The following is a 22,995-nucleotide window of genomic DNA, read 5'->3' on the forward strand; positions in this document are numbered from 1 at the left end:
AGGAATGAGTAGTATTTTCTGATGTGTTGAAATTAGGTATCATGATTTAGATATTTCATTTCATGGATGATAAATTAATCCCTCTTTTTGCCAGTGACAAAAAAAAAGATTATGTCAAGCACAGTAAAAAAGTTTCAATTAAATATAATTTCTTGGAAATCTGTGTCCCATCAATAGCATAATGCATACTTGACAGATGTCCAAATACAACAGCTGAGAAACCCAGAAATTAGTGTGCATGCACATATTAATATTTTTAATTGAATACTCCACCATAGCAAAGCTTGGCAGAAATAAAAATCGTTAGCAGGTGTAGTTCATTAGGTAGAGTCAGTCTCATGCAGGACTGTACTTAATTTCATGATATATATTAAGTAACAATTGCGATTATCCAACATTTATGAATAACTGCTTTATTATGGTCTACAGAGGGTTCATTGCCCTGTTTACTAGTAGCTCTTGTTGTAGTTTCTGGCTACTAGAATATAATGATAATTAATATTAGGATTGTCAATATAATTTGGAAATAGAGACATTGTACTCCACTGTAACATAAATCAAGAAGTGCAGGTGTACTGCCTTAATCTTTCATGAGAGAAGAATTAAAGATCTTATCAACTAAGAAAAAAAAAGAGTTTCATTTGGAATTTACTAATGTAGGGTAAAGATTCTTCAATTGTCACTGAAAGTGCAAATGTTTTCTTGAGAAGTCATGAAATAAATTCATAATCAAGTAATTATCATTAACATGACTTCTTGTTGAAAAAATATTGCATAGTGTAAAGCAGTAGACAGTTTATTTTCATTTTGGAATAAGAAGATTGGAGGAGACCTTCGTGTTTGTTTTACAGCACTCCTAATGAAACCAGAGGCATGCTCATAGGTATTGATTTATCTGCTAAGTTTGTGTATGTTAAGTTGCTCAGGTGTAAGAAAACAGCTGTCAATAAAATTCTTTTAGTGTACAGACATCTTTGGCCAAGAGACTAAGCTATACCACTGCCTAATTGTCACATTTTGCTCTGAAGCATGTGTAGGATTGTTTGATGTATTCCAGTTACAAAACCTTATTATACAAGTTAGATTTTTAAGTGACAACTAAATTATATTAATTCCACAGTTAAGGTGTCTGTAACTACACATTGTGTAAGCTAATCATCTCAGGCAACAATTTCACTAAAGAAAAATTGTCACATCTATATTATTCTTAGAGGTAGGCTAGTAGTTATGGCATTAATGCGTTCTCTTTGTCTTGTAGCTGCCAAAAATATGGAACTATTCAATCAGGACTGGAAATGGCTTTTAAGCAAGATAATCTCAACCAAATAAAGATATATGACAGCAAACAATACTTGCGATAGCTAATGAATATTAGCAGTTGAATTAAATAAATAATTAACCTATGAAGGCAGTGCACAGGACTAGAAAGGCATCTGTACCACTGATAAAGCTATTTAAACTATTTCAGACTGGAGCAGTTACCTACAGTTTGTGTTGTGGTTTTTTCCTTTTCCTTTTTTTTTCCTTTTTTTTTTTTTTTAAATTAAACCTTAAACTAATGGCAAGAATTCCTGTTACATATAATTTCCTTCTTCCTCTTCTCCCCTACCCCCCCCACAACTTCTGATGTGGAGTAGTACTCTGGTGACAAAAATTGTGTCACACACCAACAAACTCTGAGGAGCTAAACCCACTGTTGCAGGTTTGCTGAAATCAAATTGCCCTAGAAATATTCTAATTTAAATCCAGAAGTGAACAGTCCCAATGACCTTACAGATGACAAGATTTATCAGAGATACTCTATACTAAAACACTCATTTGGGCTCTATATGAAACATGGTGAGATCAGACATGAAATTATGACTGGTTTTGTTGCTCACACATTGCAATGAATGCAGTTTTGTATTACTGCTGTGTCTGTGGCGTGACTGGATTTAAAGTGATTGAACAAAAATTTTAATTGAGCCTCAGTATTGTTGTTCTACAGATTACGATGTTTTATTTATTGAAAATGCAATTTTTTTTTTGTAGTTCTGTTTGTCCTTTATATGTAGAACAACCGTTTTTCATCATCACTTTGACAATTGTGAAAGAAAAAACAGGTGAAGCCAGTATATATGTATAACTTCAATTTAAACTAATGTAGGCCAACCAAAAAAAAAAATCTAAATATGAACCTAAAAGACTGTGATACCTACTTACTTGTATTCTTCCTGATTTTTTTTTTTACCGTTTTAAGCCCAGAAGGCAGTTGGGAGTAGCTTCCTCAAGAAAGTCTGAGGCATAGAAGTCATGCTCATTGCACTATGCAAGGTTTTAACTTCTGATTCATGTAAAGTAAAAGCTGTAATATATTCCTAGAACTTTACTTATCTAAATAAGATTACTTTCATCTAAGTAAGCTTTAAAATGTCATTTTCCATTTAATTCAGATAATGTGTACAATAATTTTTAGGTTGTAAGATTATTTAAATTGCCGTTATACATCTTTTTGTAATGCACTCAGATGTTTGCTGTTGTATTTGCATTTCATCCAAAGAATGTCAAAGAAATTGATAAAAATCTTTCTTTCTTTCTAATCTGGAGGTGCAGATAGAGGCAGTGTTACAGATGTTTTTAAAATAGCTTGATTAGAAGTAGATTTCTATTCTCTATTTTTATATTAATCTTCACCTTTCCAATGAATACTAGACTGATCAAGAAAGACTAATAAGTTAAAATATTCAAATGCGCTGTTATCTTTTATAACATTCTTATAATAGAAAATAATTAATCTAATATATTTTAGTATCTGGTATAATGATGAGAGGAACATTCATGACTAACAATTGTATAAGATGTTATTGCACATTTCCAGATCTTTGTCTTTTAACAAGTTGTATAACTAGAGAAGTAATTAAAGATATATTCTACAATCAGTGGTAATTTTTAAGCATATTTCCACAAATATTGATTCTGATGGATATCACATTAATTATGTTGAATGAATAACCTATGATAAAACTACGTAATTGATTCCTGAACAATCAAAAGAGTTTGAGAAATTATTCAGAATTTGGCTTTCATAATCATATCTTGATTCTATTTGATAGCTTTATAAAGATTGCAGGGGTTTTTGAAGTTATAATCTTTTTAATCCATCTTAAATGACTGATATGAACTTTAAATTTTTGTCTTTTCAAGTCTAGTTGAACTAGAATTTTATTTTTATCCCAAGGTTAAAGAGAAATATAAGTAGGGAAAAAAAATATGCCAAGTCACAAGTCTTAACTACTAGTTGGATAATAATATAATGCACAGCTACAGTATTCTGCATAGGCTGAGTTTGATTCAGATAATCAGGGAATGGAAGGCTCTGCAAATGAATCCGTGTGCATTGAAATTAGCTTGGCATTTGAAGGCCAAAGCAAACACATGTAATAAAATCAATTGGACTTCAGACTTGAGTAAGCAGGCACTTTTTGAGATGCAAGGACTGACAGTATAGATTAGCCTGTTTTATAGCAAACCTGGTTAAAATAAGTCTTATTCTAGTCATTAATTCTTAAATTTTGAAGTTGTGCGGGGTTAACAGAAACTAGTTGGAAGTGCATGCTTACAATTCTCTAGACCTGAAAAATTACGATATCACATATTTTGTTACAGGAGTAGGGATTTAAAAAACTTTTTATAAACTCAGGAGTGTTCCTTATGGGGCAAAGATAAAATATAGCCAAATAAACATTGCTGACATTCTTTAAAGCTGACCTGAGACAGTAAGGGAATTTGTACATCCACAGTCATATAAGATACGAAAAAAAAAAGAAGTGAGTAGTTTTTATCTCTCTCTCTCTCTCTCTCTCCAACCTGCAGTTTGTTTCTCTTGTCTTCTATGTAAATAAAAAGTGATAAAGAAAACAATGAGAATGGCCTAAAAAAATTTGCTGTGATGTGATAGCCTATGAAAAAAAAAAAATCAGAAGCATAAGCAAGAATCATAGAATAGTTTGGGTTGGAAGGGACTGTTAAAGGTCATCTAGTCCACCCGCCCTGCCATGGTGGGACATCTTCAACCAGATCAGGTTGCTCAAAGCCCTGTTGAACCTGACCTTGGATGTTTCAAGGGATGGGGCATCCACCACCTCTCTGGGCAACCAGTTCCAGTGTTCCACTACTCTCATTGTAAAAAATTTTTTCCTTATGTCCAGTCTGAATCTTAGTGTTGTTACAAAATGCTGCTGAAGACCTCTCTCTTCACATACACCAGTATAGCATTCAATTGAATGTAGATACAAATATAGTTCATAAATCTAGGTGGTTGTTTTTTTTTTTTTTTGTCATCCCTGGAGCTCAGCTTCCAAAGGAGACTTTGTTGCTGAAGTATTAAGTACTGGAATGCCTAAATATTGGGTACCTATGATTAAAAAAAGACACCTAGGTTCCTTAAATGTTTAATGCAAAGGCTAGTACAGCAAAATGGAGATACATAGAAACCATCAACTAACTAATGTAGACCAGGTGAGGAAAATAAATGCCTTTATTTCAATCTTGCTTGTCTATTCCTGGAAGTACCTTCATCTGCATGAGAGTCACAAACAAGTGTGTCTTGTCCCTATATCTCTTTAAAGAAGTTAAACATTTGTGTCTGTTTTAATACTTTGCATATGCCCTGTGCAAAATACCTGATTACAAAGGTGTGCCTTCTCTGTCCTTTTTTTTTTTTGTATTTAGCTCTGTGATCAGGGCACCTGTGCTCTGAACTTGATTCCTCATCTGCTTGTGGAGGGGGAGATCTTACCTTGGGGTCTACAGACTAGTCTGTGGACGAGAAAGAGAGTGAAAGTGTCTCAGCTGCTTCATCTTTCAAGAACAGTTAAGCCAAAGGCAGAGGGGTACAAAGAAGTAAGGTTCCTTTAACAGGAAAAAAAAAAAAATCTGAATTCCAGGTTTTGCTTTTAAGTTTGTGTCACACTTAGGATAAATTTTGTAAGAAAAAAAAATTTTTAAATCACAAACAGTACTGTGGAAAAGTTTTGGTTTTTTTTTTTCTATTGTATAACATAAACACTAATTATGCCGCAGGCTGCCCTGTAGCTCTCTGTATCTGTACATTACATTGTGATTTTGGCCAGAGATTCCACACTTACTAGTTTGCAAATTAAGGGCAATATTTAACCTGAATGTGTGTTTGTACCTACCTTTTTAAGTCAGTGGTCTAGCATATCACTCTTATTGCCTGATTTCAGCTTTTGTAGATAATAATTTTACAAATACTGTGGTAGACCAAAAAAAAAAAAGTGGCTAGGTTTTTATACTACCATGCATGTGTGTGAAAAAAATTCATTAGATCTTTTTCATATTGAACATACCTTGAAGAGCATAGCTTGGGTATCTGCAGAGTTAATGAGGGGTAGCTGTTACGGAATATGTAGTCCTTAATTACTTGCCAGTTAAGTTCCCAGGGTCGTAGTGATCCTGTAGTGTTGAAGATGAATCATTTTAGATAGGATTCACCAAATTGTCAATCTTAATTGCTGTTTTTGAGATTAGCAAAAAATGTGTTGACACTTCAAAGTAGTGTGACAAATTACGTATGATTTGTTCCGTTATTTCAGATGTGTCTTTCCCACTGGTTTGCAGACGCAGGCAAGCATGTCAGGACCATGAAATTTGTGAGCATCACTGAAAGATACAAGACACTCAGTAGGTCTGTAGAAAATAGCAGGAAGAGATTGTATGGTGCATGCTACTGATTACTGTGCAAGCTCCCTAAAAGCTTGTCTTATGACAGGACTTGGGTTGAAGCATCATTCATACAGCTTACTGAATGGGGGTGTGGGGATTGTGATCTCCCACCTCACCAAGTGCAATACTTAAATGAACCAGAATTTTGAGCTGGGATTTTTAAAGATTCACCTTCCCATGGTCTTTGATATGATTTGCATTGAAGTCACAGGGTGTTTTAAGCTCTGACATGCTACCTATGCTGTGGAATATCAGTACATAATAAATAACACACTGAAATTTTATTGAAATGTATGCTAAATGCAATAGTAATAAAATACTTGCTTTACCTTTTCTGTATGCCATTACCATCATTCACATATATGTGAATATAGTTTACATAGTAAAGTGCCTATATAATAAATTAAATGCTGGAAGAAAATGTCTCTTAATAAAAGAGAGATCTTCATCCTTGTATATATTTGTGCACACACTCTGAATGAGTAACTGTGTCAGCTAATTTACTTAGTTTATCCGTATGGCCATTTATCATGACAAGGTAGTTAACACATGACACTAGCATCTCTCTTCGGCATAGTGCAAGCCATCCATTCAGAAAATACAGCACTTTTTTTTTTTTTTTTTTCTCTTTCTCTCTCTTAGCCATCCCACTGGTAAATCCAGTGTTACTCTTTTATAATCTGAAGTTGCATTATTCTTACAGTAGTTGTGGCACTAACATAGAAGAAGGCTATTATGTTAGTTGCAATGGCATCAGTTTTATGAAGTTTTATGAAGTTTATGAAGTGGCAATTTTTGGAGAATTACACACCACTAATAGCAGCAGCTAATGGATTTACAGACAGAGCTGCCGGAAAGATACAGGAGCTTCCCCTCTATAGTATATTAGAGGAGTCTTCCATCTGTTGTTTGCTTCAGCAGTTTCTGAATGTACACTCTTCAGTGCCTGTATTTGTAAAATTCTTGTTTTTTTGTGTAAGTATGTATGTGAATGCTGGGTGGTGATAAAACCACAAGTTGTTTTATGTGCATCACTTCTGAATTAAAATACTAGCTGATGTCAGCTCATTGTTTTACTTAAGTCTGAAACCATCCTCTTTAATTGCTTTGCCTAAGTTAAAGGGAGTTCAAAATTCTACTGATTTATGTTTTTATCATGTATCTGTATAGTATAGGGAACTAAAATTTTTAATAGTTATTTTAATTATAAAAATCAGAAAAGCAAGTCAATAAAATACAGTAGCATTTATCATATTTTAATGATTTGAAAGAATAAAACTGTCAGTGAATGTTATTTTGCATGGCCAGTAAATATTGTTAAGGCTCTATTATCAAAGACAGTTAATGTCTTTTAATTTCTAGACTTTTGTGTTGGTATTCTTTATATTCTCTCTATACACTTACTTGACTTAGTCACACTTAATTAAACTTTGAATCTTGTATATGACTATATAGAATCAGTGAATAAAGCCTATGTTTTAAGAATTATTCTGAAATGCTCAGCAGAATTTATCATTTATTAAATGAACCAAAGTTAGACCATCCACATTAATTTCAATACTGCTGTTTTACTGCTGTTTTTCCCTGCAAAAGTTTTTACCAGCCATCAAAATATCAATTCTAAAAAAAAAAAAATCTTTCAGTTGTAACTAGCCTTACCAGAAGCTGGTTTGTTGATTTTTTTTTTTTTTTTTGTGAGAAGCACATCTGGTACCAGGCATATGACCTGAGTTTCTTTGTAGATCTGGAAGGATAGTCTTTCCAGCTGCTTCCATATTTTTTTTCCCCTCTCCAAAGGGTAGAGAGACAGATTGTGCATAACGATGTCCATTCAGACTTACCTTCAGGCTCAAACTCAGCCAATTTTTTTATAGGTGAGTTACAAAGTGCCAACATGTTTGGCATTTGCAACCTGGTAACAGGTGGCATTGGGGGATAAAGGAATGATATAGAAGAACTATTTTAGTATATTATGTTTGGCTACTTTAGTAATTCAGAACGACTCAGTGCAGATCATCATCTGGAATAAGCCATCATAACAACTGAACATCAAGGAAACTATGAAAGTCTGTACTTTGTGAGAGTGCGGAGTTGGTGTCTTTGCTAGCACTGCTCAGCTGTGCAGCAGTACACAATGCAATGCCATAAATTTCTTGAGCTACTAAGTAAGAAAGGAAAAGGAATCACCTCTCTCTCTCATTTCCACTGTAGCATCTTCTGCTTCTTGCTTTTCCTCCTGCACCTGTCTTCTTATTGCTCCTTGTCAGCCAGAGGAATGTGTAGTCATGATGAGCCCTTCACATCTGCAAGAAGACAGGAAAATACATGTCCAGCCTGTCACATTTAACTGCTCAAGCCAGTAACATTAGCCTCCTTTACAGAGGTCTTTACCCTTTGTCTCAGACTTCCCAGCTAATAACTCCCACTGTAAGCGCCACAGCAGACAAAAAGCTTTCTCAACCAACTTAAACTTCACTGGTGGCTTTGTCTGCCATGGGCAGCTACCTCATGAACTTTTTGTTATTATTTGTATACGTTCATTAATGGATAAGATCGAGGAAAGTGGAGAATCTATTACAAAGGGATTATTGTAATTTATTGTTAAGAAATTATATTATATTAATAATTATATTGTATTTTATATACTATAATTATATCTCATTACTAATATTTTATCATATTATATTATTAATAATGTATTACTATTTTAATAACAATATATTATATGGTTAATGAAATATTGTTATGAAACAAAATATAAAATATAAACTACAGAAAATTGTGTTTAAATCACAAACAATGCAGAAAGGGTATAATTTTAGTGTTACATTTTAGAAATCAGAGAAATTCAACTTTTGTAGGGAAGTAGAGCTTAAGTCAAAGCTGCAGTTTTGAATTTCTGAGTCATAATAATATTTTTCATTCAACTTGTGCTTAGTAGAAATGTGGAATCATATATGCTAGAAAATATTTAACCAAAGTATTAAAAAATTTTATGTTGACAACATATCTTGATAATGGAGAGAGTGTTTCCCTATTGCATTACCAATTGGGTAATTAAAGTATGAATGTACTGTGAATGCATTATGAATGCTTGATGTCTCTTACAAATGCAGGATGCTTTCCTGTTTTATGTTTTTATCTGCCATAAGAGGCTTGGAAGATCATAATTAAACTTTTATTAGTCTATTTATTTATTTATTTATTTATTTCTAAATAATGGAAGCAAGCAATCTCACAAATATGAGGTATTTAATTTGTGCGGTGGCACAGATTTATTTGCTCTTCCTACTTGGAGTCAAAATCTTCATTAACTGAAAATTAACTGGAGAAGAGGAGGCTCTGGGGAGACCTGATAGCGGTCTTCCAGTACCTCAAGGAGGCCTATAAGAAAGATGGGGATAGGCTGTTCAGTAGGGCCTGTTGCGATAGGACAAGGAGTAATGGTTTTAAAATAGTGGGAGGTAGATTTAGATTGGAAATTAGGAAAAAATTTTTTACAATGCGAGTTATAAAACACTGGAACAGGTTGCCCAGAGAGGTGGTGGATTCCTCATCCCTGGAAGCATTCAAGGCCAGACTGGATGAGGCTCTGAGCAACCTGATCTAGTTGGGGATGTCCCTGCTCCTTGCAGGGGGGTTGGACTAGATGACCTTTGAAGGTCCCTTCCAACCCTAACCATTCTATGATTCTATGATTCTAAAATGCATGCTGAATGAGGGCAATGATTTTGGTGGACTTGGGGAGAGAGAGAGGAGTAAAGAATACCTATCTAAACCAGTACTAACCTTACTTCTGGTTTGAGGCTAAGCTGATTCCTTGCAGTAGGAATTTTATCTCCTTCTACAATAGTAAAAGAAAAGAGGGAAGGAAAGGAGAGCAGCTGGATCATATTTTAATGAACAAGGGTCCCTTGAGTCTTTAGCTAGAAATAGGGCAGAACTACTGACAGTAATGTAAGGAAAGGTGGTTTTCCTTCTCGTTTTTTCTCCAATGGCATATGTATTTAAAAATTGAAGTCTCCTGGGACATCTTTCCTGCTTTCAGTTTTCAAGAAGCATGGCTTGCCTCCTTTCAGAAAGGTGATTCACTGTGTAGGTTTACATGCACCTAATATCTACTTGCAGGGCTTTATACTTGTAAGCTCTCTGTTTCCTGTGTCCTCCAAAATGCAAAAATTAATTCAGAGAGCAAGATCCAGTATGACGAAAAGCTCTGTGAGCACTGTGAATGTGGAAGATATACCAGCAAGTGTCCAAGTCATTAAAATATATTTATATGTAGCTAGGAGAACTGTGTGTTCATTTAAGTGTCAGGCGCCTGGTGTGACTGGGATGATGAACCTTAGAAAGTCAGACCACCTTCAAAAGTTTGCTCTGGATTTGAAGAAATGATAGGAACTTGAAATAGAGTTTTTTAAAAAAATCATCTATATGTTGAAATGAGTTTCAGAAGGGATAATGGGACTGATTTTAGGTAGGAAAGAATTTTCCACTGTGTTACACTGCACAAAATTGTTATATTTTGATATGATGAGAAGAAACAGGAAGAAGTCTTAGTTAAATTTCAAAGAGACCTTAAAAAGCAATGTGTAGAATTTGAAAATAAATGCATGCCTCTTTTTTTTTTTAACCTATGAAAATGAATAAAGTAGAAAAAAATTTTAAAAAAAGGAAAAGGTAATATCTTGCTCTGCTTGATGGAGGTCGTGCAGGACATAAATCCTGTGAGGCAACTCAACTGTCAAGAAATTTTTAAAAAAAGTTTTATTTTTTGGTTATCTATTATTTATTAATCATGATTTGGAGATTTTGGATTTGCTAGGGAAAGTAGAAACAATTCAAAATGGTTTAGTGTTGTATCATGCAGGGTGTGTGGTCTCCTTCTGCCTTTTGCCACTGCAACAGCACTCAGGCCACCAGACTTTTCTTTCATTACTCTTATACTGTCCCAATCAGACCTCTTGGAATGGACTGAGGAATCAGGCTTTCTAGTCTGTGCTGAACTGAGTGATTTGACTTTCTTTTTGCATATATTAACTAATAAATTTTCATTGTAATAGCACCACTGTTTCCTTTCAATAGTTTTATTATTACACTGTCTAAATTTGTATTTTTTTTTTCTCTGAATGGCATCTCATTTGAAGCAAAAACATTAACCTTCTAACTGACATTATGTGGACATTACTGAAAGTGTTTGAATATCAAGGTCACTTGATACATTTACAATAATTATAAAATTATATTTACAATTGTTAAAATAAAAATGCTTTTCTTATTTGCAGACAGAGAGGATTTGAAGAAAGATAACTTTTAAACTGCCATCTGTCAATTATTAAAATCTGAAAGATTACATGAACTAGTCATCTTATAAAAAATAAAATCAAGTGTCTAAAGAGCTGTTAAAATGATATGTGACATTCATTTAAAAAAAAACAACAGTGTGACTAAATTAACATATGCAAAACTAAGTGAGATCAGTTCTGCAAACTTGCTGTTTAATAAAAGCATACTTGCTTGGGAATTTTCTATAAGTTGAGCAGAAACAATCACTAACAAGTTTTTTGACTCAAAAGGGTATGTAAAATGGGTATTTTGTCAGTAACGGCACCATTTCTTTCTGGCCTACCTTTCATTTTACTTCTCAGAATAGCTATTTGGGAAAGTAAATGTACCCAGTAGTAGAACAAATCTGACATTTTTCACTGGGGAGCTTCTGTTTCAGAACACTTTTATGTATTACATCTTCACAAAAATGTAATATCTAAAGTTTTTCATGAGTGAATATAACTGAAACAAAGCTTTCCTTAAGAAATAAGTATTTTTATATGCCTTTTAAGAGAGTTTATAGGTATAAGGTAGAACAATGATGTCAAAATGAAACTTTCTAACCTTGCCAAACGGAAGTATTACATTCCTGTATTTTTTTCTGTCTGTAGGGGAAAAAGCCTCACAATCTCACCCCCCACTCCCTTTTCTTAATTAAAAAAAAAAAACAAAAAATCCAAACATATATTTTGTGCATTCTATATTATATTAATATTTTTTCCAAACTTTAATAACAAGTCTATTCATATTTGTGGCAGCTCAATTTCATACTTTATTTGGAAATTCCATTTTTTGACTATCAGTCAGGGCTGTGTTGGACTGCTGAGCTCGTTTAGTTGCTCATCCATCGAAGAACATCTAAATTGCTAGGAGCTGTAAGAATTGGAGGGAAAAGTTGAAAGTAAAATTGAGAGAAGGTAGGACACAATACTGGTAAGCAGGTACTGGAAGTACTACTGAAGAGTAAGCAAAACCTTAGGTAATTTTTAAGACTGGATATAAATGACTGTGGAGAAAGAAGAGAAGAAATAGTAGAAGTCTGAAGTAATTGTTTAGAAGACTGTAGAGGATAGAAAGGGAAGAAAGTGAGAGGATATAAAGGATCAATTGAACAGAATACTTAAAAAAAAACAAATAAACTTCACAAGCATTTAAGTGGTTCTAAGGGCATAGGACAAAGTCATGTCATTAATAATAGTAATAAATTCTGGAAAAATGAAGGAGGTCTGAAAGGAAGATAAAGCATTTGTCGACAATTTAACTGAATTCAGTAAATAGTTTCTTGCAAAATCATGAGATTTTTCACTAACTGTTCATTAATTGAATTAGTTTTCTTTAATTTTTTATTTTTACAAAAAAAAAGTGCAAAAATTAGAAATTTTAAAAAGGACTGAATAACTAAAAAAGAAGCATTTCACGAGCCTACAGAATCCTTAAATATGTTGGTTTCTCACCATTGACATTAGAGAGGCCTATGCTTGTATCTTAGGTTCGATAATTAACTGGTAAAGGGCAATAGATAAGAAAAATTACAACTGAGAGTATTTTGAACTAAACCAAAACAAAAGTCTTGCTTGTATTTTTTTTTTATTAGTAGCCTAGAAAAATCAGGCACTTCTATCTAACTTTCTCTTTTATAAAAGAAATTTATAACAACCTTCTAAAACTCTGGGTAGAGCCTTTAGTTGCAGATATAATTGTTGGCAGCAGCGTGAAAAGCATACCTTTTGATCACAAACAGAACTTCAGCCCTGCTGTTGCTGTGAGAAAGTAGTGTAAAGTCTTTGTAAAACTTTCTTTCTCTTGCATTTTTGCAAGTGATCACTAATGAGAGCCATGACTTTTTGACAGTCCATCTTTATAAGTGCAATTGTACAAGTTATTGATTTCTAAGCATTTAATGAGACACTATTAGAGAGCAAATTGTGTGAAGACTTTTTTCAGTCTTATGTACAGAATATTTCTTATATGCTTTTTTTTTTACCTTATACATAGAAAAACAATAGTTTTTCACTGAAGAACTGGATGTATTTTGTTTCTTGACTATGTACTTTAGATATGTATCCAGCAATATACACTAAATTATGTTGAACTGGTTTTGGATAAGTTTGCATGATCAATCCTACATAAGTGAAAAGTGGAAAAAAAAAGTTAAATACAGCAGTATTTGCTATTCCAGTAACAATGAAATTATCACTTCTGATTATCATTTCGAGACTGGAAACCATTTCTAAATCTAAAACTCTATTTAAGAAGAGAAATGCAGTATAGTTTCAAGTCGCGTGAATTCTCTCACCTCTATTTCAAAGTACCCTTTTTTTTTTTTTTCTTTTGTTACTTTTTCAGGGTATAGTTTTAACTACTGATGTTTGCTATTGCTGTTTTCAAACCTTTGTAGCTCAGGAGTGGCAGTTTTACTAATTACTTTCCCGTTTCCTGAGAAGAAATATACAGGTAGCTAAACCTGCATGTGAGGCTCCTTTTTTCCTATCATTTTCTCTTTAACTCCTGATAGCATTACTGTAAGTTAAGGGTTTTCATTTCTCTATTCTTTATGTTATAGCTTATTTGTGTGTAAAGTCAGTGAGCAAAAATCAAGTCTGAGTAGTACAGTCTTACACTGAACAACTGTACAAGGTATAGAAATGGCAGATTAGAGATCTACGTAACTGTGGGGTGCTAGGTGGTCTGTCAAAAAATATCTTCTGAGGATTAATCTGTATTTGTCTTGCCACACAAACTCAATACATACTTGAATAAATCTAATCTTGGACAAAAAGGCCAAAGGTCGTAAATGTGTCCATTGGAGACCTTTTCAGGAGTGTCTTTTCCTTCTTACACTGGGCTACTGCAAGTACTTACTTAAAAGTTTGTTAAATTGAAGGAAGAATCAGTACACTTAGCTTTACTGGGATTTTACTGCTGTTTCACCCATTTTTCCAAAGAAGTTAGGAGCAGGTAAAAGGTGATTTGAGAATAGCACCCTTGTTCAAATCAAAGTGCTTTTTTTTTTTCTGGGAAAAGAGGAGCACTGTGGTGTCAGATGTTGTAGAATTGTAGAGGTTCAAAGGCTCAATTTTCTCATCAGTGCTTTTGGTCTCATCTTAAAGCATTTCTCTTTTGAGAACAGCATGGTATTCTTGACACTGAAAATTAGTCTGTACAAAGTTTCCAGGATGTTTTTGTTTTGGTTTTTTTTCTTTTTTTTTTTTAATACAATATGCATTCTGGTTTGCCATTTCACAAAGAAACATTTAAGAGTATTAGTTTTTTTAGAATGTTGGTAACCTTTGTGAGCCTTTTTTTGTTTTCTCGTCCTGTAGTGTCACCATTTAGTATCATTGCTGTAATCTTGTGAAAGATTTGGTTTCCTTGTTTCTGTTTTATTAACTAAGTCGTTTAAAGATAAAAAAGTGTTCTAGACTGAATAACCCCTGAATGTTTGAAATTCCCACACTAAGTTCAGGTTTTGGACTTGCCAACTGAGAAAGATTATGGAAAAAGCCCACCTGGAGTCTCTCCTGTTCACTGATTACAGGGTTTTGAGGTACATGAGTGCTAAAAAGGGTTTTGAAAGACTCAGGGAATCTTCCAAGTGAATGTGTGCTGCAGTTCCTGCAGAATGTACTCAACAAGCATCTCACTGCCTATGTGGTTCAAGTTGCCTGCATCTAAACAAAAACAATATATACCAGCAGAAAGTGTTATTTTCATTTTGCTAATTGGTCAAAAGTATCTATACATGCCTTTCATGAACTGGTAGAGAGTAATTGGCATTTGCTGGCTGAGGCTCTTTTAACTAATTTCTGTTTTAACAAGCTGCTGACTGAATTTAAAGCATTGATTGTGAAGAGAATTTGTAATGAAAACAAGGTAGCTCCTAAATAGAATAATTAGCAGACATTTTATCTGGACTTTCTTAGAAAATAAATGAAAGATTAACTTACTGTCTTCTAAGTTTGTTACTTGCGAGTTTTCAGAATAATAATTTAAAATGTGCTGGGCCTTCAGGACTTGCGTTTGAGGAGCCATTTAGTGACTTGCTGAGTGACAGATATACTGGTGAGTTTGAGGGCGGAAAGCATTGTTTATAAATAGCAAGCAGGAAAGAGGGCAAAATTTATTGCAAGCGTTGTCTAGTCATTCAAAAACAAAATAGACTAAGCTCTTTTCAGCGCAGTCTAACTTCATGGGACTAGCACAAATTCAGTCAGGGTACTTCTCTTTTTCTGACCTGGAAAGTGCAGCATGTTTTGAACAGCCGAGAAGAGGCAGGATTCATACCTTATCTGTTCAAGTGTAAACTGACTTAGACCTAAGTCAGGAATTAACAAACAATATGAACCTATTCAGAACTGCCGTTGTTGTCACTTCTGAATTCCCCAGAGGAAGGGAAGAAATGGTTCTGTTTAACCCTAGCAACCTTATTTATTAGGCACTGATTTACTTCTTGTAAATTACTTGTCATTCTAATTCTTCAGCAATAAAACTGAAGAAGTCTCTGTAGGGCTAAATCAAACAGGGGTGAGGGGCGCAGGAAGAAAGAAGCTGAATAATCTACCCACCACCCATACAAATGAGCTTGGCTCCATCATTACAATTTTATGTGAAAGTATTTGTTAATCATCCAAAGACAGGAAAAATAAAGTTAGATTTCTGATCAACGTGGTTGGCAGTCCAGGTTGGATACGAACAGACAACCCAATTATGTCATTCACAGAATAAATATGAGGTTTTTTACCCTTTAGGAGAAATTTGCAAGAGGTAGCTAGCGTAAACTACTTGACTGTATCACAAGATTGAATATAACAGAAGTAAGAAAATGTTCCTTTCTAAATTACCAATTCATAACTGTTTCTATTGAGGAATTATGGTTAATGAAATTTTACCAGTTCAGTTTCCTATGGATAGGCTTGTATATATTTGTAACCTTACCAGCATAGAGATTGCAATAGTGATTAATTTAAGACAGTTGATCGTCTCTCAGGATCCAATTTAATGCTGCACAAGTGAAGCTACTGTGGGTAATAATTTTAAAAGGTAGCTTGTTCTAGTAAGTTAGTACCTGTATATAGCGCACAGTATAGATAGGGGAGTGACATACAAAGATAACCGAGTTAGTTTTCTGTAAAATTATCTACAGGCCACCTTCAATTATGCAGGCTTCCAGCTACTTTAAAGGAACACTCTGAAGCCTAGCAATTACCGTGACAGAAAGATGGACCAGCCTCTCCTCCTTTCACCTGTGGAGTCTTGTACAATGACTGTAGGAGAGTATGTGGAACACTTTCGGACAAAAACTGATTCAAAAGTACATCAGTACTATATTTCAAAAGTAAATACTATTTTTCTGAGCCATATCATAGTCTACCAAGAGTCAATAAAATTACTAGGGTTTTTTTTTGTTGTTTGTTTGTCTTTTTAAAAATAACTATATTTCATTGTAATAGGTGCAGGGGTTTTTTATTATTATATTTATGCAATTTTCCATTTTTTTTTCTATCACCAAGATTGCAGCTTATGTTATCTTACATGTCTATTAATATCATTCTTAGAATATAGTACCTATTGAATTCAAACCTTGTATAATAAAACTGTTGTATTATTACTGTAAATTATCAAAAATACTCATGTGCTCCTTAATATTTATATTTCAATAGAATGAAATTGGTTTGAATTAGTTGCTACTATAATTTCATATGCTGGACTAAAATTTGTCCTCTGATGCTCTTCTATTGATAACGTAAGCTGTTTTGTATATATCTGGTTGAAGTTAAAACATAATCAGCTTCATCTGTGAAATCCTTCATTTTCAGCACCAGACGATATAAAAAATCTTACAGCTTTCATTAGAAACAATCTCATTACATATTTGTAAGACAAGAGGGTGTTGTCTGTGTTATGAGTTATTTGGAAGCATTAGCATTAGTTTCCTCAAGGACTAGTACTTGCTGACATATTTTCTTATTTTCAGTAAAGGTCTGAACCAGAAATACTGAACAGAGTAAATCTGAACTAAGAATATACAAATATATGTATATATATATATATATATATAAAACAAGTATTTGCATTTTTTTCCTGTTTCTATATTTTTAAATTGTAGGCATCATTATCTTTGTAGGCTAAATTCACTTGGTGTTAATGAGCCTTTCGATTAAAAAGTAGATCTGCAATTTATCATTGGGAAATATTCCCAATTCATTACAAATCAAGTCAATTGGGGTTTTATTTTTTTCTTTCCCAGGTGGTGTAAAATGAATATGAATTTGAAGAAGTGAACTAGAGTAGGCATTCTTAGAATCAATAGAAAAAAAAAAAAGGATTTTTTTCAATTATTTCTTTATTTTATGTGTTCATATTAATATTTAAGAAAAATAAATAGTTTAATTCTGTAAAACAAATTTGCTCTAAAATGCTAAAAAAGTTAGGGAGTCTACTTATAGTTTAATAATAAAGACATAGCTGTACTATTGACCTTAACATCAATATTCTGTATTTGTTTGTTGTTTGCATTTATGTTTGTAATAACTTTATCAAAGAAGAAGGAAATGGATTACTTCTGTGTCTGTACTACAAAAAAAAAAAATCATTTCAGTGTGAAAAGACTTATGACTTTAGTTGTCCCTCCCCATACAGTAAGATTTTTCCATCTTGTACTTCTAGTGATGAGAACTGTGAAGGATGTGAAGGATTGCATTGATGCTCTGAGCAACCTGACCTAGTCAGGGATGTCCCTGCTCCTTGCAGGGGGGTTGGACTAGATGACCTTTGAAGGTCCCTTCCAACCCTAACCATTCTATGATTCTATGATTCTATGATTACTTTTATCAGATTCTGGAAGCTTGTGATGAAGTCTGAACAAGTGGTCACATCTTATCAACACGGAGTTTCTCTTATGATTTGCAGACTGTCAGGAGCCAGCCACCCCTTGCCACCCCACTGCGACATGGATTCCTGTAGCTCTGAGGAATTCTACCAGGCTGTTCATCATGCAGAGCAAACCTTCAGAAAGATGGAGAGCTACCTAAAGCAACAGCAACTCTGTGACGTTATCCTGATTGCTGGGAATCGCAAGATACCTGCACATAGGTAGGACATAAGCATAAGATATTGAACGAAAAAAGTAAATATTTTGGATATTCTTCTTAGAACAGTGTTTTCTGTGGCCCCTTATGTCTGCTTCCCTCTTGCTTTAAACATCACAAATGTTTACAGCAGAGGGTGGTATTTCAGGATTGAATCTTTGAAGGGTTTTTTTTTTTGTTTATTTATTTTTGGGGTTTTTTTGGGTGTGTGCAGATTTCAAAAGTTCAAGTAGCACTCAACTAGCAAAATTTTATCATGAGTGTGCCAAACATTTCTCCCTGCTGTGGTACTGTTCATATGTGAGGAGAATGGAAATTTCTGAAATGAGATGCTGTGCAGCTGCACTGAACACATTTTTAGCTTAAGATCGTGATACTCTGATATGTCACTTACAGTGGAATAATACTGAACACTGACTTCCCATGAACTGTTCCTTTGAATGAAATGAAAAAAAAATCTTAATTACTTTTAATGATAATTATGAGTATAAAAGTGGCCAGCAGGTCAAGGGAGGTGATTCTCCCCCTCTACTCTGCCCTGGTGAGACCCCACCTGGAGTACTGTGTCCAGTTCTGGAGCACCCAACATAAGAAGGACATGGGCCAGTTGGAGAGGGACCAGAGGAGGGCCACGAAGATGATAAGAAGGGTGGAGCACCTTTCCTATGAGGACAGGCTGAGAGAGTTGGGGCTGTTCAGCCTGGAGAAAAGGAGGTTCCAGGGAGACCTTCTAGTACCTCAAGATACCCCTTGGTACCTCCAAAAAAGATGGGGAGAGGGTGTTCAGTAGGGCCTGTTGTGATAGGACGAGGGGTAATGGTTTTAAAATAGAGGGAGGTAGATTTTGATTAGATATCAGGAAAAAAATTTTTACAATGAGAGTTGTAGAGCACTGGAGCAGGTTGCCCAGAGAGGTGGTGGATGCCCCATCCCTGGAAACGTTCAAGGCCAGGTTGGATGAGGCTCTGAGCAACCTGATCTAGTTGGGGATGTCCCTGCTCCTTGCACGGGGGTTGGACTAGATGACCTTTGAAGGTCCCTTCCAACCCTAACTATTCTATGATTCTATGATTAAAACAGCTACTATGTGTGTGAAACTATGTGTGATTTTAGAATTTACCAATTTCTGCTTGGCAACTGACACAACTCCTGTGTTCCAGGCTTTTTGCCACTGTTAAATGTATTATGCATCTGGCACTTTATGCACCCCTGGTCTTTCTGGTGTGATGCCATTTTTATTTAAATTACTAAGATCTTCCCTTTATGAGTATAAGTACAGAGGGAATAATTTTAAACTTCAGTCCTTCTGTCCATCAGCATTTACAGTGCTCCAGAGCCACAAGAGTTGCCTTAAGCTGCCTTCCATTAAAAAGAAAATTGGAGGGGTAATGACCTAAGGCCTTCTAATTTGTGTCCAATTTTACATCCCTATACATTATTGAAATCAAATAAAAAGATTTAAAAAAAAAAAAATGAGATTTTTTTTTCTTTCTTGACAGTTACTTGGCCTATTTTTTTTCTTTTCACATTTCTCAACACAGATGAGGTTAAAAAAAAAAAAAAGCAATGACTGAGTCTACATTCTTAAACTGGCAGAAAAAATTCTTACTAGATACATAGAAATATTCCACAATTGGTATAATTTTCCCTGTTTAATATGGATGATACAAAATATACCACTACACTTTTAACCAGTAGATTTTTTTTTTGCCTATTTTGAATAAATAGGCAATAATATGCAGGTTGGTAACCTGCATAATTTATAGACAAGGAGACAAAGGAAACTCTAAGTTTTTTTTTTATTAGTTTAGTTAATTTTCCTCACTATTTTAAAGACAACTGTTCATGTTGTATGCCCACCTTTCAGTAGTAAATTTAATATCACATTTGTCATTTCAATTCTACAGCATATTTAAATCCTTCTGGAGCTTGAAAAAATACCTTAATAAGGAGACTGACTATGAAATAATAGCCAAAGTCTTATTTAGATTCTCTAATATATCTTCAGACAACTTTACATTTGATTTTGCACTTCTCTGTGGTTTGCAGTCAAAGGACTAAATCTCAAAGAACTGGCAAAATCAGCTGATAAATTATGCAGAATTGAAAAGATTATGTTCTGAATAAACTAGAATTTTGTGCAACTAGATAAAATGAAGGGTTTTCTGAACTTTATGGCGTTCTTTTTTTTTTTTAGTAGTATTTGCTCTGTGTTGTTTCAGACAGGTGTGGCTGGACAAGCACAGAAAGAGACTGTTTATTTTCAACATAATCATTACAATCCTAGAATATAATTTAATTTGAAGAGACTTTCTAGAGTCTGATTCAACTCCCACTGCTCAAAGCAGAGTCAAGTTCAAGGTTAGATTAGGCCATTGAGGCTCATACCGAGTTAGTTTTTAAATATTGTCATTTGTTGAGATTCCTCTCTCGGCAGCCTGTTCCAGGTTTTTATTAATCTCACAGTCTTTAGTGATCCAGAATGTGGCTTCTAGGAAAATTTACTCCAGGATCTCCTTGGTGAGGCAAACCAATCTATAGTTACCCACATATTTTGATTATGTCCTTTGAGGATCTGTTTAAATAACTTTTTATCCAGCTGAGATGTTATTGTTATGCCATAAGATGTCTAAAACCTCATACATTTATAGGAAGAATGTCATGTGAGCTCCGATCATAGCCTGAATGCTGCCAAATTAATTTTTGTCATTGGTGATTTTTTGGGGGGGTTTTGGTTTTATTTATTTAATTTTTTTACATTTTTTGTTCCTCACAAAAAAAAATAGGAGAAATTCAAATCAGAAGGGAGATCATAAAATGTAATCCCTGAGCTCTAGTTCCCCACTTGAAGACACCATGCCAAACTCTCAGTCTTATTATAGATGCTTTTCACTGTTCAGATGACTCAAACAGCCTTCAAGTTATAATGTGGTTAAGCTTTTTGTTGGCTTCTGAACATCAAGTATATGTAATCTAATCTTCCACTAAACAGATTACAGGAGTAATCTTTCAAATGAAGGAATAGCAAAAGGAAGTACAAACCAGACAATTGTTGTAATGATGAAAAAGCAACCAAATAGGGCATTGAGAAAGTAGGAGGACCTCTGTAGCAGGCCTTTCAGAGGGGTAAAGTAGATGACATTTAAATAAATGTGAAAAATTAAGTAAACCTCTTATATATATATATAAATATATATATATATACACACATATATATACACATATATATATATTGCTGTAACATATATAGATAACAATTAAATGCAAAAAAAAAAAGTGAAATACCTTAAAGAGAGAAAAATGCTAAAATAATGATTTCTTTTCCCTTCAGTTAAGCTGTTGCGCTATTAACAGTCCATCCTAATTTTAAAATATTATAAACACAGATTTTGTAGTTTCTCCAGTCACTCTGGAGATGCAAGCTGTATATGTTTTTCTCATTTCTGTAGCTCTCATTTTTCTGTACCTCTTTAAGACAAGGAATGTGTTGTAACTTTAAAGTACCTGGAATAGAAGGAACTCAGGCATTGCTGTTACAAAACAAACAAATGGATAAAGCCAACACTGTATTTGACACTTACTTCTTCTATCCAGGTTACAATCAACCAAATGCAACTGTATTGGAAATCTAACTAGACTGCAGTTAGTAAATGTCATCTGAAATACAAAAACACTGGGAAGTAAATGTTATTCAGAACTATAGTGACGTCATCAAAGCACCAATTATTTCCAAGGTAAAAGAAAATTCTTAGTCAAGCAATAATCCCATGGGTCCACATGAAATTAAATATATAAATATATATATATATATATGTATTTTCCACAAATAATTTGGTTGTTTTGAGTGAAAGTAACTCACTGGAATTGCACTGTTTTTAAATACTGTACTTGAAATACTATATTCTACAGCTGCTGCATAAACATCAAAAATGCTGCAAAGAAAACAGCCAAAGTCAGTGCAAATGATAGCAAGACCTTTAAGATATGCACTGGAGAATTCATTAAAACTTCCAGCCAGGACTGTGTAAATGTTGCAGGCTACTCTAAACTCAGACTAAGGTTTAAGCTGTAAATTAGATTTTGACTAGGAGTGGTGCACAAGGCAATACAAGAACTCAATGCTGGAGGAAAAAAAAAGGAAGGAAAGTGATATAAGCATAGAATTTACCTATCTCTATTCATTTAAAACAAAACACTGCCATATAATAAAGACTGAATTACAATAAAATAGAAAATTCAATAAAAACATAAAATAAAAAAAAATATAGGAGGAGGATTATATCCTTAACTTGCAATTCTGACTTTCATTGGACTTGGTGAGAACCCAAGACTGTGAATTAAAAGAAACCAAGAAATCTACCTTTGTTGTTGCCGTTTTAATATTGTCAAGCATAGTTGAGTTTATAATGAGAAATCTGACTTTTTTTTTTTGTTGGCTATTTTCACTTAACATCAAAGGAGTGTAGGCATTTATGTTTTTTTCCGATACTCAAGATGATGATATGTGCATTGCTTGCAGTCTCTGTAAAAAAAGTAAAGGTATAATAGACATTGTACATTTGGTGGAAATTACGATGTCAGATTTATGTAACATTCCTAAAAACATTGTGGCAACTTAAGATATGTAATGAGAGGTAAAAGTGTGTTTCAGTTTATACTGTAGAAAAGATAAAGAGCCACTTACTGTATTTACACTTAAATGTCTGGGAGGCAGTGAAAGAATTAAAAGAAGATTAAACAAAGAAATAAGAGAATGTAACTCAAAAGGCATGGTCCTGAGGGCAAAGAGGGAACATCAGTTAGTGTGGATTACTGGTGTCACTTGTACTTCTAGCTATGTGTTTTTTAAGAGATT

General features: G+C 34.0%; 1 protein-coding gene across 2 annotated transcripts in view; it reads left to right on the forward strand.

Annotated features, from left to right (window-relative positions):
• Nucleotides 1–22,995, forward strand: part of KLHL1 (kelch like family member 1) — a 213,272-nt gene that overhangs the window by 50,004 nt on the left and 140,273 nt on the right. Inside the window, exon 2 of one of the 2 annotated variants that reach the window (XM_086741625.1) lies at nucleotides 17,962–18,144. The exons of the other annotated variant lie outside the window; for it this stretch is intronic. Within the exon in view, the coding sequence (XP_086597751.1) occupies nucleotides 17,962–18,144 (183 nt within the window). The remainder of the gene's footprint in view (nucleotides 1–17,961; nucleotides 18,145–22,995) is intronic. 2 annotated transcript variants of the gene reach the window in all.

This window comes from Chlamydotis macqueenii, chromosome 1 (genome assembly GCF_036417535.1).
Source record: "Chlamydotis macqueenii isolate bChlMac1 chromosome 1, bChlMac1.mat, whole genome shotgun sequence".
Taxonomy (NCBI): domain Eukaryota; kingdom Metazoa; phylum Chordata; class Aves; order Otidiformes; family Otididae; genus Chlamydotis; species Chlamydotis macqueenii.